The sequence below is a fragment of the Periplaneta americana genome, chromosome 16 (assembly GCF_040183065.1).
Source record: "Periplaneta americana isolate PAMFEO1 chromosome 16, P.americana_PAMFEO1_priV1, whole genome shotgun sequence".
Taxonomy (NCBI): Eukaryota; Metazoa; Arthropoda; class Insecta; order Blattodea; family Blattidae; genus Periplaneta; species Periplaneta americana.
In genome coordinates, this window is record NC_091132.1 from 63,619,115 (window position 1) to 63,637,686 (window position 18,572).

Consider the following 18,572-nt stretch of genomic DNA (forward strand, 5'->3'; position numbering starts at 1 on the left):
GGAGATAGGGAGAGGATACTGAAAAATGTGACAATTTTAGTTATTTTTAAAAGAAATATAGGCAAGCAAAGTCGAGGACAGAGAAAGCTAAGAGACAACTGGAGGCTTCATTATATGCAGCGAGGTCATTTTAGCAGCAATTAATGTCTCTAATGGCTGTAATTACATGTAAAACTTTGGAAGATTTTTTCCTATATGTACATGTATAAAAGTATTACATCTCAAATATTGTTAGACATATATGCTTGACATTTTTACAGCACATTCCTAGAATATAATGAAAAAGACTTGCTATGTAAAATTTTGATACATGTAATTTAACTAGAGTTATGATCAGGGAAAGGATTTATATGTAAATACATATTTACTTATAAAGCTAATATAATTTATATTTTGCATTATCTTTATGTTTCACAATGTGTAGGGTTGAAAAATCCTACTTTTATTTTCCATATTTTTCCATATTTTAGAGTTTAGTACATATTTTCGTTAATTTCCATATATTTTCCATATTTCATATAAAACAGTCCATATTATATTAGGTTTAACAATAAAACAAAACAAAATTCCATTAACTTTTAAAAATACATTTCAACAATAGAGATTTAAACACATGTTCAGTAATCCCTTTAACATCAGAGTTATTTGAAAATTAGCAGTCCTATCAACAATGGGAAAGTAAGTTACAAAACTGTATTAATTTAATTTAAAATTTTTAACAGACTTCAGTTGTGCAGCTCAACAGTTAAATGCCAGTCAGAGTACACATAGGTTCAGTTTTGTAAATCATACTATAAAGACGGTAAATATGCCAAAAGTACGTCATTCAGTCAATTTAAAATCAAAACTAACAAGTTACATTTCAGAATTTAAAGAAGATGGTTTATCAACTGACAATAAAATATTATTTTGTAATTTGTGTCAGTGTGCAGTATCATCTACACAAAAGTTCCTGGTGCAACAACACATTACAACTAGTAAACATCAGGCCAACAAACAACTAAATTCCAAGCAGAGACAATTGTTTTTAACACAACCAACAACATCGAATGTAAGATCTGAGTTTAACATCGACCTGTGCCGTTCTCTCATCTCTGCTGATATTCCTCTCTACAAACTAAAGAATAAGGTCTTCAGGGAATTCCTTGAAAAATATACTCAACATACAATCCCGGATGAGTCAACACTTAGGAAGACGTATGCTCCATCCATCTACGATGAGACAATACAGAAGATAAGAGATGAAATTAAAGATAGTTCAATTTGGGTTTCCATTGATGAGACTCCCGACAAAGAAGGTAGACTTGTTGGTAATGTAGTTATCGGTTTGTTAAGTGAACAATATTCTGAACGAATTCTTTTACATTGTGATGTTCTAGAAAAGTGCAATAACAAAACTATAGTTAAACTGTTCAACGAAGCTATGGGTATCCTGTGGCCAAAGGGTATTATGTACGATAATGTGTTATTCTTTATTAGCGATGCTGCCCCTTATATGGTCAAAGCTGGACAAGCATTATCTGTTGTATATCCTAAATTGACTCATTTTACTTGTGTGGCGCATGCATTTCATCGTGTGGCAGAAGTGGTCAGAGACAATTTCCCTAAAGTAGATTTGTTGATTTCATCAGTGAAAAAAGTATTTCTCAAAGCTCCCAGTAGAGTTAACGTGTTGAAAGAAATGTACCCTGAAATTCCATTGCCACCAAAGCCAATTTTAACTAGATGGGGTACATGGCTAGAAGCAGTTGAATATTATGCCGAACATATAGACTCTATTAACAATGTTCTCCTTGCATTGGACTCTGAAGATGCAGTCTCAATTGATACTGCGAAAACAGTTACCTGTGACATAAGTGTGAAGAATGACTTAGCTCACATTCAGCATACATTTTCATGCATCATAAAAACGCTCAAAAGTCTCCAAAATAGGCACCTTTCACTATCTGAAAGTTTTGAAATTATAAATAGTACTGTGGAACAACTGAATCGTGGTAGAGGTAAAGTTGCAGATGCAGTAAGAGCTAAGGTGGACACTGTACTTTCAAAAAACCCTGGATATGAAGAACTACAAAAGGTTGTTGCTGTGATGAGTGGTGAATCAACAGTGAAGATTAACTTGGACTTATCCCCAGCAGACATTGTGAAATTGAATTATGTACCAGTTACTTCTTGTGACGTCGAACGCTCTTTTAGTCAGTATAAATCTATCCTCAGAGACAATAGAAGAAGATTCACTTTTCAGCACTTGAAAGAAATGTTTGTAACCTATTGTTATGGTAACAGACAATAAAAATTGTGTTTTGTTGAAACTACATTGGAAGATAAGGTACGTCCATTATATTTTTTGTTTAGTTTGATTAAAATGTACCAATATTTAACGTACATAGTCATTTTTTTATAATTTTAAGTCCATATTTAATTCCATATTTTGGTAAAAATCCATATTTAATTCCACATTTTTGTAAAAATAACTACATATATATTTACATATTTCATATATTTTTAGTCCATATAAATCCGTTCCCTGGTTATGATATATATTATTATAATGTACCGAGGTACATGTGATATTTCCATGCAGGTATTCTGCGTCATCATACGATGTAAGAGTAATGGAACGGAGAAAAATTCTCTCCGGCGCCGGGATTTGAACCCGGGTTTTCAGCTCTACGTGCTGACGCTTTATCCACTAAGCCACACCGGATTCCACCCCGGCGTCGGAAGAATCGTATCAGTTTTAGTTTTAAGTTCCAACTCTTGGGTTCACTCATTACGAGTGCACCTCAGCACATGTGTGGACTTCGGTCCCAGGTTCATAGATATCTATGACGTAGTGCAGAGGACGGCCACTAGAGGGAACCCAAGAGTTGGAACTTAAAACTGAGACGATTCTTCCGACGCCGGGGTGGAATCCGGTGTGGCTTAGTGGATAAAGCGTCAGCACGTAGAGTTGAAAACCCGGGTTCAAATCCCGGCGCCGGAGAGAATTTTTCTCCGTTCCATTACTCTTTCATCGTAGAGTTATGATGTTTTGTATCCAAATTTGCAATATATACAGGGTGTTTCAAAAGTATAGGTACAAACTGCAGGAGTGAGCAGAGGACAGTGAAAAAAGGCAACAAATTCTAATAAACATAAGTCCGGAAATGAACCGTTTCCGAGATACAATGTCATCGCTGTGGCCACCAACAGAACATAACTCATATATTTGCAACCTCATTTATAATCTGGCATACTTAATGGTCGTGCGTACCTCCATTTTTCCAACATAAGTTACGCGATCTTCTGGATGATGTGCCTCTTTGGGAAAGGATGTTGTTGTGGTACAGGAATGATGAAGGACCGGTTCACTTCCATTTGAACGATCGAGAGTTCTTATTTTTTTAGTTGTTATTAACGACGCTTATCAATTACTATGTAATATATTGTCGATGAGATTGGTGATAGCAAGATGGTATTTAGTGAGATGAGGTCGAGGATTCGCATAGATTACCTTACTGTGGGAAAAACCTCCGAAAAACCCAACCAGGTAGTCAGCCCAAGCTGGAATCGAACCCACACCCGAGCGCAACTGGGGATCGGCAGGCAAGCGCCTCAGCCGACTGAGCTACGCTGGTGTCTGGCTTGGGTTCAAATGCCGGTAGATTCATATTGAATTTATTACTTGTGTTGAGCAAGCCTGTGTCCAAGAAACAGGAGGGGTTTTGTCCGGGTACTCCGATTCCCCTGTGATATCCCAACAATGCTACAGTCCACACCTGTGGAGTAACGGTTAGCGCGTCTGGCCGCGAAACCAGGTGGCCCGGGTTCGATTCCCGGTCGGGGCAAGTTACCTGGTTGAGGTTTTTTCCGGGGTTTTCCCTCAACCCAATATGAGCAAATGCTGGGTAACTTTCGGTGTTGGACCCCGGACTCATTTCACCGGCATTATCACCTTCATCTCATTCAGACGCTAAATAACCTAAGATGTTGATAAAAGCGTCGTAAAATAACCTACGAAAATAAAAATAAAAAACAAAACTACATGAACGTCATAGTTCATTACGAATGCAAAGTAGATCCATCGCCTGTAGTGCACTCTGGATATTCTCTGACGAACTACAGTAAATGCTCTAGGCTTCTCATCTGTAAGTCTTGCTCCTAGAGTCGAAGCGAATAATGGCAAGTTAAGCCATTGCACAAAAAAATTAGGACACGTGAAAGAACTCCGTCTCTCACAAAGATTTCTGGACAAACTGCATCGATAATTTAATTCACGTTGAATTTAGACCCTCAAACATACGCAGTTGAAAGCGACATTAAATACAATACCATTACTACTACACGCATAGCTAAGCAATTTAACCATCAACACTAAATTACAGAAGAAAAATAGAGCCGTTTTTATTTTAGCTAATATTATACTATGGTGTACGTGGCATATTCATATGTGTAACTGAATCTCGACTATTTTTACGAAAACAGGATCTTTTTGTGTGACACAGTCCAATAATTTGACTATCACTACTAAATTCAAGAATACAGAAATGGTTATTTATATGCTATCATACAATAGATTATCTCGTACGTGGCGACTTTATGGTTTTAATCGTACATCAGTCACTTTGGCATCAACAGTACTTTCAACCTTCGCATAGCTCAGTAATTTAATTGTCGACACTAAATTAAGGAAGACAGCAAAACTGTCTGCATGCTAACAGACAACATAATAAGTCGCCTGTAGCAACTTCATTGTTTTAGCTGAACCTCGATTACTGTGGTAATAGTATTTTTTTCCCTCACATAGCTCATTAGTTTAACTGTTGACACTAAATTATGAAATAAAAAATTGTTTACAAGTTCACAATAGACAGCACACTATGTCGTCCTTGACAACTTCACTTTATGAACTAAACTTTTACTAACGTGACAACAATAATGAATAGCGAAGTCCATAATTATCAACAAAATAAAGACACCATGTTTTTAGATACCACCATACCGTCTATCTTTTAAGATTCTACACTATACTTTCCGAGGGCACATAAATATAGGTCCATAATTATCAACAAAAATGAAGACACCATCTTTTTAGATACCACCATACCGCCAATCTTTTAAGATTATATACTATATTCCCCGAGGACACAGAGATATAGGTCCATAATTATCAACAACAATTAAGACACCATGTTTTTAGATACCACCATACCGCCAATCTTTTAAGATTATATACTATATTCCCCGAGGACACAGAAATATAGGTCCATAATTATGAACAACAATTAAGACACCATGTTTTTAGATACCACCATACCGCCAATCTTTTAAGATTATATACTATATTCCCCGAGGACACAGAGATATAGGTCCATAATTATCAACAACAATTAAGACACCATGTTTTTAGATACCACCATACCGCCAATCTTTTAAGATTATATACTATATTCCCCGAGGACACAGAAATATAGGTCCATAATTATCAACAACAATTAAGACACCATGTTTTTAGATACCACCATACCGCCAATCTTTTAAGATTATATACTATATTCCCCGAGGACACAGAGATATAGGTCCATAATTATCAACAAAAATTAAGACACCATGTTTTTAGATACCACCATACCGCCAATCTTTTAAGATTATATACTATATTCCCCGAGGACACAGAAATATAGGTCCATAATTATCAACAACAATTAAGACACCATGTTTTTAGATACCACCATACCGCCAATCTTTTAAGATTATATACTACATTCCCCGAGGACACAGAAATATAGGTCCATAATTATCAACAAAAATTAAGACACCATGTTTTTAGATACCACCATACCGTCCATTTTTTAAGATTCTATACTAAATTCCTGAGGTCACAGAAATATAGGTCCATAATTATCAACAAAAATTAGGACACCATGTTTTTAGATTCCACTATACCGTCCATCTTTTAAGAATCTATACTATATTCCCCGAGGATACAGAAATATAGGTCCATAATTATCAATAAAAATTAAGACACCATGTTTTTAGATACTACCATACCGTCTGTCTTTTAAGATTCTACAATACATTCCCCGAGGATACAGAAATATAGGTCCATAATTATCAATAAAAATTAAGACACCACGTTTTTAGATACTACCATACCGTCTGTCTTTCAAGATTCTACACTATATTCCCCGAGGACACAGAAATATAAGTCCATAATTTGCAACAAAAATTAAGACATCATGTTTTTAGATACCACTATACCGTCCATCTTTTAAGATTCTATACTATATTCTCCGAGGACACAGAAATATTGGTCCATAATTATCAACAAAAATTAAGACACTATGGGTGCTATTCACACACATTTCGCAGCACGCGCTACGAGCGTACTAAGCTAGCCCCGGCTATCCACTGGTTACTTGTACAGAATTCAAATAATATCCTGTCGCTAACACTGGTTTATGAATACGAAAAACGCTGATCATCCACCGGAAGCCCGCGCTAAAAATGTCTATGAATACGGCCCTATGTTTTTAGATACCACCATACCGTCTATCTTTTAAGATTCTACACTACATTCCCCGAGGACAAAGACATATAGGATGACTACATAGCAGGTGAACTGACCAGTTCCTTATGCAGTCATAGACTGGAATTTGTACACACGCTGCAGTTCGAAAGACGTGACAACAATAATATAATTTTGTTTCTGTAATTTAGCTATCGACATTGAATTTATACAGATAAATGAGTGTTGCTTATTTGCTAACAGTTAACATACAGCATCACCATTGGTAACGTCAGGATTTCAGATGTAGGCCTCTATGCTTTACTTTTAAAGTGCAGTCCAGATCTGAGTAACTTTCTAACACTAATACTACAGACTAGAGTAGAACGATACTGAAGGGCTGGTCCTACCTTTGTTTCGGTGTCTTAACGCCGCCGCGCTCCGAGAGAAAGGACTTGGGCAGCGACAGGGACCTCTGCTGAGCGTCCAGCATCACCTTATTGCGATCCTCCTCCACCTCGGCTGGGGCGCTCCCTGGCCGGGGCTCCAGCACGGACTTGTCGCGGTCGCGCACCGGAGACTTGGTCATCAACATCGCTGTCGACGAGGCATCTTCTAAAGGCGTCGAGGTGCCCGAACTTTTCTGCGTTCGCGGGCTCTTGGTTACGGTCCGGTCGGAAGTCGTCACCCACACGTCACTGGATGACGACGAGGACGAGCTCGAACCCCCGACGGCGGAGGGCGAGCGGCTGTTCACGACACTCGCGGCCACCGGGGACACTTTACGTTCTTTGGGGACGCCGTGAGGGCGCTCGAAGTCGTCTTCAACCAAGTCCATGAGGGGCGAGACCACCGCCGCACTGCCCGCACTCTGCTGGCGGTGTCCCAGCCCCAACCCCACGCCGTACCCCGCGTCCCGCCTGTACTGATCAGCGTCTATCGAAGAGTTCGCAGAAGACGAAGTGTCCAGCCCCGCCTTGAGCCGCTCGGAGCTAACCCCCCCGAAAGTCGCGGGTCGCCGTGGGATTTGAGAGTACTGGGCCTGTTGCCCGCTGTTCCTCCACTTCTGTTTCTTCTCTTCCGCCTCTGGCGTCGACTTTCGGTCCGGGCCGTTCTTCCTTGGCATCGTGTGGTCGTATTCGTCGACTCGCTCCAGAGACGCCGGCGACGACCTCGTGGACTGCCCGCTCCCGCGAGAACCGTCGCTCCGTTTCCCCTTGTCGTCGTTGTCGTAAGTTCGTCTGGATTCGTTCCTCCCCCGCTGGCCCTGGGAGACGGCGGTGGTGGGGTAGCTCTGGGACAGCCGCATGGTGGAGGGCGCCGAGGCCGCCGTCGGCAGCTTGGCGCCCCCGGACGGGGAGGGCGTGGAGGACTTGCTGTGGCTGGAGGGCGGGTATAGACTATCGCGGTGGGCGCAGTGGGGCCAGAAATCGCACGTGTCGGGGTTGCACGGGTTGATGTCGGCGCAGAACACGTGTCCGGCGGCGGTGGTGGGCGTGGTGGCGCCCCGCTGGAAGACACGCTGGCGCTGCTGCTGTTGCTGCTGCTGCTGTTGCTGCTTGGCCTTGTTGCGAGACACGAAGAAGATGTTGAAGCCCGGCTCGGGGGGCTCCTTGCTGCCCCGGCGCTCCGGTTCGTGGTCGTGATAGCGCGCCTGCAGCAGCGCCCTCGCGGCTGCGCGGCTCCTCGTGCCGTGCAGGTAGTCGGTGACGGCGCGGGCCTCCTCCTCCCAGCGCAGTCCGTCCTCGTAGCGGCTCTCCTCCGACTGCGCCTTGCCTGCAGCATTCAAGTTATAGCACTTCACTACTTCAATATCAGAAAGAAATATGACAATAATCGTTAGTGAACTCACGACTTCGCTGCAAGATAATGATAATGTACTTAGTTGTATAACCGGTGAGTGCACTGTAATACAAATATATAAAAATAATGTGGTAAACCTCTCTAAAAGTTTCACATTACAGAAATTGGTTCACTTGTAACAAAGGATTATACAATTGCTAGTGTAGTACCTGAGTATAATATTTTATTAAAAATCAAATAAATATTAGGCTTAATTCTAGCTTGAAAATATAATAATATAATAACAATAATAATACATTTACTTCTTCTAGGCAAGTGTTATCCTATGTGGCTCGTTATACCCACAATCCATTTCTTTTACGGTTAACTAAGTGCATAAAATAGTATAGAAGTAACAATATTGAAAGCAACAAACAAAAATTTTCATTCATGAAATTCTTTGAATATTTAAAAATATTATGCTTCAAAATTACTATTACTTTCCCCCGATATCTTCAGTAATTCACTGAGATGTTTATCGAAACCTCACACAATTTGTACAGGAACAATTGTAAGAATTTTATATCAAAAAAAATAATTGGGAATTTGTATATTTACTTAAACAGATGTAATAATTCAAAATGATAAATCTGCACTTTTGCTGAAGCTTCAAAACATGTTTTTTTTTTTTTTTCAAGAAGTTCAAGAACTTAAGAGGTTAACAGATATGATTTCTTTTAATTTAAAGTTTATCTTGGAAATTATAATGTAGTATGGTATATTATTTAATACAATTTCTTATGCAAGAAAGCAGCATCGTCAAAAATCGCTAGCGAAACGTTTGCTAAATCACTATTTTCTTTAAGTAGAATGCGATTCCTGGACAATTATATGAAATATTTCTCTCCGTCACAGGAATTAAGAACACATGTTTTATAGATCCCATATATCTGAGTAGATCTAACAGAGTAACATTTATGTGCACATTATATTTATAAAGGGAACTGCTTTTTAAAAATGGTCATAAAACTGATTATGTTAATTATTTTGTCATCCTGATATTTAGTCGTCATTTAGTAAATACGCACTCTGTCATTTTATTTGTTATTGGAGTTGTTATGGAACATCGTTACGATTACACGATGTATACGAATTGGTAATGATTTGTAATTGGTTAAGAAGAATGGATTCAGAAGTGACAAACTATATACATAAAGTGTAGTCAATTATTTCGACGATTTGCATGCAAATGTCATTACAAAGAATAAAAACAAAACAAAACAAAAAAATAAACATAAGAAAACAAAACCGAAAACTTAAGCCACAAGAGGTGACAAGTACCGAACCATGAATGTCCCGAGTACGAAACAATTACTGCTGCTAAGATACCTACGTCAAATTAATTTAAATAAATATGGACTTTTTATTGTTGTATGTTAGAAAAACTTAGTATTAGACCTATGGACTTCAATGCTGCATGAATGTAATGAAATAGGAACGCTTATGACGCTTGATTTTTAATCGCTCAAATTATAAAACGTAGTCGTTGAAACGGAGCTTTCGGGCTAAGATGCCGTGGTCTACTGGTGCATATGTTCCCAGACGTTTCGTCTACTACTGCGAAGACATCTTCAGTGGTTAGGTATCCTAGGTCGAAGTCTTCTGCTAGGGATACCTGTAGCAACACAGCAACTAGTGTTGCTACAGGTATCTGCTACCTAACCACTGAAGATGTCTGCCGCAGTAGTAGACGAAACGTCTGGGAACATCTGTACCAGTAGATCACGGCATCTTAGCCAGAAAGCTCCGTTTCAACTAGACACCGGCCGTGAAAACCTTCATGCTAAGATCATACCGTAGTCATTTGGATTTCTACATTTCAAAAACTGAAATCAAAATAAAAAAAAAAAATAATTTTTGATGGCTGACATCACTAAAGCAAAGCTATATATAATACTGTTAACTTTCCCTTTCCAAAAATAACGTTATAGGAAAACTATGATGCTTTTCCTTGCTGAAATTATAAAAGGATAGCTTAGTACTTCGATCTTTTGCGAGGATGAAATTATAGCCTACTGTAATAGAAAAGATTACTGCTACAGCTTTTTCCACATTGAAATTATATTAAGAACACTTAGAACTTTGATATTTTATGGAAATTATAATAACAAAGCTTAAAATTCTAACATTGTTTTCTGAAATTATTATAGGAAACTTAGAATTTTTATATTTTTTTCTGAAATTCTAACGGAAAAGCTTAGTTTTGAATTCTCTTCTTCGCTGAATTTATAATTAGAAGGTTTAGCGCTCCGATATTTTTCATTGCTAAAATTATATGTAGAAAAACTTATTAAAAATTTATAATATAAAACCTTAAACTAGTTATCTTTTTCCTGTTTAAATTATAATAGGAAAGCATAAAAGTAAATTGTAATATGAGAATGTAGTGCTTTGGATTTTTCTTTATGAAATGATAAGGGGAAACCTTAGTAGCCTTATCTGATATTTTCCTTGCTGAAATCAGAATAGGAAAGCTTAGAGTTATAATATTTCAGTAAAGACAAACATTAAAAGTGTTTTGATCTTTTTCTTTTCTTAGAACATAATGAGAAACCTTAGCGATTGGATATTTTTCGTTGCTGAAATTATAATAGGAAATTTTTAGAGAATTAATCATTTTAGTTGCTGAGATTAGGTATAATACGAAAGCATACTGGTTTGTTTTTCCGATATCATAATGGAGACCTTAGTGATCTGATTTCCTTCGTTGCTCAAATTATAATAGGAAATGTCAGAGGTTTGATATATTTTCATACTAAAATTATCACAGAAAAGCTTAGCGGAAGGATATTTTTTATTCTTAAAATTTTAACAGGAAACAGTATTTTGAATTATTTTTAGTGATGAAATTAGGCTACATTGGAACAATTTATTGATTTTTAGAAAACGTTATTGGTTTGGGATTTCTAAATGCTAATCTTATATTAAGAAAATGTTATCATTTCAACAGTGAAATCTAAAAAACATACGCCTTTTCTCACTGCAAGCAATAATTTCTTCTACAATTGAAACATATTTACCATAATTTTTCTTACAATATGAACTCTTTTGTGTTGTTTTTGGAGCTCGGTAGTTATAAAACCTCACAGAATAAACCACGAAACGTATTTATAAAATTGAAGGCCTGAGCAGAGATATTTAAATGAAGCATACGCTTCAAAGCAAGCCACATTCTAGCATAATTAGTTTTCGACCTCGAAGGATTGTTTAGAGCGAGTCCAATGCCACGTCTCTTGTCAATCTGGTTGCTGTGCGACGCTGTGAAACCCGGTCACGTTGCTTCGTCCCATCAGCCACCCAGTCATTAACGCAGACCTAATCCAATAGTACGCAAGGCTGTCTTCCACATGCATTTATTACGCGTGTATCCCTGAGAAATGCTGTCTTGTGATTTTACTCATTTTCTGTTAGCGAATGTCACTGATATTTAAAGTAGACGAATACATTTGAGTGCTTCCTTCAATCCCTCTCCCTTAGTAGCACATCATTAATTTCTTTACTCTTTATGGATGCGGACTATCAATTGCAGTTTAAATCACTGTTTAAATGGGTTTTATTAAAAGTCAAAAATGAATATAGTGTTTTCAAAATCAACACTTAGGGCAGAGTAGCCATCGATGAACCGTTGCTTTCAATGGATCGTTACCACATTCTGGTCATATTGACTGCGTATGCGTGAAACATCACCCCAAGGCTTCCCCCTCGCGTATGTCACTCCTTAGTTGTCTTTGGTGGCGGCAGCAAACATGTTGGCTGAACAAGAAGCTCAGATACGTTTTTGTTATTTTTACTATAATTTTAAAGTAACTTTAAGTACAGAGCACATTGGCTTAATGACATTAAGTTATGAAATGACATAAATATCGTCGTTGCTTCTGCAATAACTCCTATGTGCAAAACATAAAATTTTTCAGTAGGAGGAAAAAACAAATTTATTCATCCTATGGCAGCCGTACATATGAGACTGTGAATTCTTACATTTTCGAAAGAAAGAAATATAATTACATATAGGAGATTTTATTATTAGCTGTATCACTATTTAAGTTATTTAATAGAGCAAACATCTGAAAGTCGATAAATATATCACATTGGAGTTATTGCAGGAACAACGACGATATGCTGGAAGCAGTGTTCTGTCAGCTTCCTTTTTAGTTGTATATTCATAAATTTTGTTAACCTCTTCAGCGCTCTTGAAGTATGATTAGAAAATGGCGAAGTCGCTCTGAATAGACCAGCTGAAATTCCCATGAATGGACTATCATTCATAGAAACCAATTCCCTTCAGGAAGCAATCAAAATGAAGACTCCTGGTTTTGTTTCATGTATGAAGAAACCATCGAGGAAAATATGATGCAGTGTATATCTTGCATGAAATGGGTACATGAGGCTTGTTCAAATGTTAGGCGGAGTCAAAAGAAATACTCTGTGTGGCACGTGTGTCTTGAAAAGGAAGACTGTTTTATCTACAGTATAAGAATAATCTCAGACTCCAGGTAATCATTTAATGTGTATAATCACAACATTATGTTGCTGTCATGTAATTTAAAGTTGTATGTTAACATTTTTAACTACTGTATTAGCTAATTTGAAATATCCTAAAGCATTTGTCATAATATCAGTATTTTCAGAATTACACTAATTTCAAGTTGTTTGTAAAATACCATTATTCATGAATTTTAGGGGTAAAAGAATATTACAGATAAAGAATGAACTATTCAGGAGTATCATTTCTTTAATTAGCTAGTATTCTGAAGCTAAAAATGTGTTGTGAATTCCATAGTTGCTTCGTATAGATTTTTTTTTCCGATCTTTAACTACAAAGTTACATTTTCTTACGCATCTATCACAACAATTGTTACAAATCACGCCACCCTTTTTAATATTGTACATTAGGATACATAATTAAATTGTAAAGAATCAAGTTCCTGAAGTTGTATGATTTGTAACAATTTTTGTGTTAAGTGCCTAAGAATGATGACATTTTTAGTTAAAAATTGCAAAACAAAACTTGTACAAAGCAATTAACAACACATTTTTAGCTTCAGAACACCAGCCAATTAAAGAAATTATACTTCTGAATAGTTCATTCTCTATTTGTAATATTTTTTTAACCTTAAAACTGATGGAAAAAGGTATTTTACTAACAACTTCAAATTAGTGTAACTCTAAAAACATTGAGATTAGGACAAAATTTTATATGATATTTTTGCTCAGAATATCTTAGGAAATAAGCTCCGTAATGGACGGTAAATCTTCGTGAATCACCCTGTATGACACATACATTAGAAGCAACATATAAGTAAGTATACAAATAAACGAAAATAAGTAAATGAATATTTAAATAAAGTAATTAAAGTAATAAACGAATGGGTAAATAAAAAGTTGATTTGATTAGCCAAACGTAAAGAGCTTAATAGAATATACGACTGCTTTGGTCATAACTATTTACCCTAATGATGGAACCTGCATGTAGTTCTGAAATATTGGGAATATGAAGTTGCAGTGGAATACGGTACTAAAAATGTCTATTTCTGACTACCGGTACTTTTGTTCATTTTCTATATATGTAAGCACAGAAAAATAGCAGAAATGTAAATGCTTTGATTTAAGATTTTATGGAACAAAATTAAATATTAGATATGTGATACTACAAGTTATTTTAATTTGTGAATACTCAAAATATGTTGTTTAACATTTTTGTGTTGAGACGAAACCCAACAAACCATTAGTATATTCAGTGTCCTTTCCTGTAAATAATTTATTTGCAACTGAATTAATTTTAAAATATAAAACCAGTGTTTCTTTAGGATACAGTATTGTCTATGCATGACAGAATTATATAGCTAAATCAATGAATGGGCTTCGCTGGGTTTGAGTTATATCGTCCCTCAGTTTTAAAACGTCTATTACTAAGATCATGACCCAACTGTATCGACGAATCCCTTCTTAAGCACACACAGCCCATACAGATGGCTTAAATGTCAAAGAAATTCTTATCACGTGGTTCACAAGCAATCTGGATTAACTTGGAGGGAAACAGAACTATTGTAACTCTTCGCAATCATAGTAGAAATACTCACAGATGGTGTGTGAAGAAGAAAGTTTGTGTCGAAATAAGATGTTAAAAGTTGCCTTGGTTTCAAGAAAAAAAATCGCCGGTTAAATGTGTTGGAGAACCTCAAATAGTAATCCTGAAAATTGTCACAGTTTCATTCAACGACGTGCGAAATATTTTGGAAGAATAACAAAATTTTAACCATAAGTTAATTTCTGCGCAGATATTTAAAGTAATAACTTTGGTGAATTATGCTTCATATACTCAGTATTAAGTAATAGGGTAAACATAGGTAATTTCGTGATAATTTCATGAAAATTAATTTAAAATGCAAATGAGTAAATATATCCTTATTCCGATTTTTTCATCTAAAAGACGATAATTTGCTGTACAAATCTGGAGACATAAACGATTGGACACGTTCTTAAACAGGTGCCAAAAACCACTTTTACAACTTAAGCTAAAAGGTTGGTTATTTCGTGATAACCTTGGTAATTTCGTGATATTACATTGATAATTTCGTGAGAGGTAGAAAAATTGTGTAAAAATTCATTAAAGTCAAATGAAATTCTCATTTATTGTTACAAGACTTCAAACATAGTAATTCCGTCCAATTTTCATAGCAAGAAAACATAGAAATAATATAAACACATAATAAGAATGAAATCAAAGTAAAAATTGAAATTGAAAAGGGATCTTCTTTGCCCTGAAAGGGTGAATACTTTTATTACGGACTTTACTATAGCCTCTGTTACTAGGGTAACTCCAAAAACAATGCATAACATTTGTTTAAAAATTATTTTTATCCTACAGCTTTGCTATTTTCACAGAATATAGATACATCCTTTAGGAACAAAATGTCACTTTTCCACATAATCCCCGTCCCTTTCAACTGCCTTACGTAACCTAGGAACGAGGGCCTGTAGACCAGCACGGTAAAAGTCTGGACCAATATGTCAGAGCCACTCTTCAGCAGCGTGCACAAGGGAGTCATCTTCTAACCTCGTTCCGCGAAGGGATCCTTCAGTTTACCAAAGAGATGGTAATCGCACGGTGCCAGTTCAGGACTGTAAGGCTATTGTTGTCTATCCGAATTTTCTGATTTGGTCTGTGGTCTTGTGACTGACATATGGCTGTGCATTGTCGTGCAATAGCAGAACAATCTGCTTCTCCCGATGTCGTCGAACACGACTCAGTCGAGCTTGAAGTTTCTTGAGAGTTGCCACATACGCGACAGAATTAATGGTGGTTCCGTGTGGCATGATGTCCACAAGTAAGAGTCCTTCTGAATTAAAAAAACACAGTAGCCATAACTTTTCCTGCCGAAGGTGCACTTTTGAATTTCCATTTCTTTGGTGAATTTGCATGGTGCCACTCCATTGTCTGCCTCTGTTTCCGGTTCAAAATGGTGGAGCCATGTTTCATCTTCTGTCACAATTCTTGCAAGTAAGTCATCTAGCACTTATCATTGACACTTAGCATGATAACAAATCAAACAGAAGCTACACTGAACCCATTGCGTCCCCCTTTTATTTTTTGTTATCAAATCTTATCTTCAGATTTCTAAAATTCATATTTTAATACAATTTTTAAAATAGTATAAAATGTAACGCTTAATACTCAACAAAATTTCGCCTCAAACAGCTAAGATTTTTATCAGTAAAGCGACTACAGCTGTATCTAAAATTCCAAAAACATTTCCTAAAATTTCATTAAGGTATAATAAATCTTTGTACCAAATATCATATGCTTACCTTTAGTAATAAGCCTGTAATGTAATTACAAACATCCAAAAAATTTGTACGCTTGAGAAGTCGACGCTAACTTGCTCTCTCCAAACATAAAAGCTCACTGAAGCAGCTACAATAATCACATAAAGCGTAGCTGTATGTTTCTGCAAACTGGATAACATATGCAATCCATTGGCGGAAATTTGAATCTCGTAACACTATTGGCTATTTCACGAAAGAGCAAAGAAAAAGTATCACGAAATAACCACTGCCATGAAATTACCAATGTTTACCCTATAATGAGAAGTATGACTAAAATCTGGTTTATTACTCATGGAATTAGTTTCATTCCGTCTCTGCTGCTTTGAACTTGCGATTATGAATTATTTTCTACATACATTTTCGCACAGAATAAAAATGATCATATTTGTAGGAAAACAGTAGGCCTAGAGCAAATGGACAACTTCAAATACTTGGGGTGTACTATAAGCAGTAACATGAGCTGCTACCAGGAAGTCAAAAGGAGGATAGCAATGGCCAAGGAAGCCTTCAATAGAAAAGGGAGTACTTTCTGTAGACGTCTGGAAAATGAATTAAGGAAGAGATTAGTGAAGTGCATTGTGTGGAGTGTGACATTGTATGGGAACAGAAACATGGACATTACGACGAAGTGATGAGCAGCGACTAGAAACATTTGAAATGTGGGTATGGAGAAGAATGGAGCGTGTGAAACGGACAGACAAAATAAGAAATGAAGCTGTGTTGGAAAGAGCGGGTGAAAAAAGAATGATACTGAAACTGATCAGGACGAGAAAAATGAATTTGCTGGGTCACTGGATGAGAAGAAACTGCTTACTGAAGGACGTACTGGAAGGAATGGTGAACGAGAGAAGAGTTCGAGGCAGAAGAATATATCAGATATACACGGAATTAAGATATATGGATCATATATATAGAGACTAAGAGGAAAGATTGGAGAATGCTAGTTTGCAATGAAATATCTGGACTGGGACAGAAGAATTATATAAATCTGTATTTTAGAAACTTTGTATTGTACAGTAGTAGCAAAAAAAACACGAACAGATCCTTGTAGCTGATTGCAGAGCCTTGTTCACAGTGACAGCACGATAGACTGGTAACTAAGACTTTCGTGGTTCGAATCCTGCTTGGGAAGGAAACTTTTTTTGTTCTTTATTCAAATTTATTTCCAATACTTTTCGATTGCAGCGATATTTTACTACTTAATTAACTTATTATTCCCAGAACATGAATTTTACCAGCTTATTTTCTAATGGCTTTCGAAATGGGCTACGTCAGCAGTCGAAACTACAACAATTTCAATAGATTACTCGCTATCTTGTGAATGCGGGCGTGGCATGCGCAGTGGCTCATTTCGGGGACTTTGATTATTCCGTCGGTCCGGTTTTTTTTGCCACTACTGTACAGCCCTGAAATTAAATACATTTAATATTGTAAGGTAATTTCTACCTCAGTGATTCCCCTCATCGAGATCGGTATCATATCCTGGTCCCCAATGCAAAGCTCTCGCGATCTGTAGGTATATTCTTATAACCAGGAAATTAAATTATTATAGGAAGCTGGAAAGGATATTACTTTTAACATACGGAAAGTAGTTTACCTACTATCTTTTGAGCTTGAGATGGACTTCAGTTACGAATTCGGTCTTCCTATGAACAGGAAACTGAATTTTTAAAGAAGGAAGAACGGTTGCTACAAACGAAATACAGATGTGCGGAGAATATTAGTTCGAAAATTTCCAGGAAACTAAATGCAAAACGTTTCCAACCACTGAAAGAAATTAAGAATGAGGGAAGCTAAGAAGGTGTTTCAGAATATTTAATCAACCAATTTAAAGATATAATTTTGTGAGTGAGAATTCAAAATTATATTTTATGTCGATGGTTTTAGATTTACTTCATTTTGATTTCGTTACAGCCTTCTACAGCGACTCATAAAATACTGCATCTACCACGTCTTTTACGTAACTTCTATTTTGTCTTTTTTCCGAAAAAATATAATGCATAATATAGTACTACGATGGTTGCTACTACACCGAAAATAGTGCCGTCCTCCATGGCGGAATCAAAATGACTGGCTAGATGCTATGTATAATATTAAAACCAAAAACCAAAGCTGCTTTCGGCATTGGATGCACAGTTTAGAAGGGACAATTAACGAACTTGTCAAAGCTACACAATGTTTGATCCAACGACACCATCCAACATTGGCAGACATTTATCACTTAGTGTACAGCCGGTTTGAGAAGAATCACATACGCTAATAGGCATAAATATAAGTCAAGTCAACTTTATGACTCGTGTAATATTGCCTTCGATGTCAGTACGTCTCTTCGGTAACCTATTACCTGATAAAGACCAATAGGTTTATGATAGGTGAGGGCAGCACTTGCATTGTTAACGAGTTCAGACAGAAA

The 18,572-nt window shown here is 36.8% G+C and overlaps 1 protein-coding gene across 1 annotated transcript in view; it reads right to left on the bottom strand.

The window, feature by feature from the left end:
- LOC138691390 (uncharacterized) overlaps positions 1 to 18,572 on the bottom strand; it is a 1,027,639-nt gene that overhangs the window by 59,257 nt on the left and 949,810 nt on the right. Inside the window, exon 7 of the mRNA XM_069813303.1 lies at positions 6,901 to 8,266. Coding sequence (XP_069669404.1) covers positions 6,901 to 8,266 — 1,366 coding nt within the window. The remainder of the gene's footprint in view (positions 1 to 6,900; positions 8,267 to 18,572) is intronic.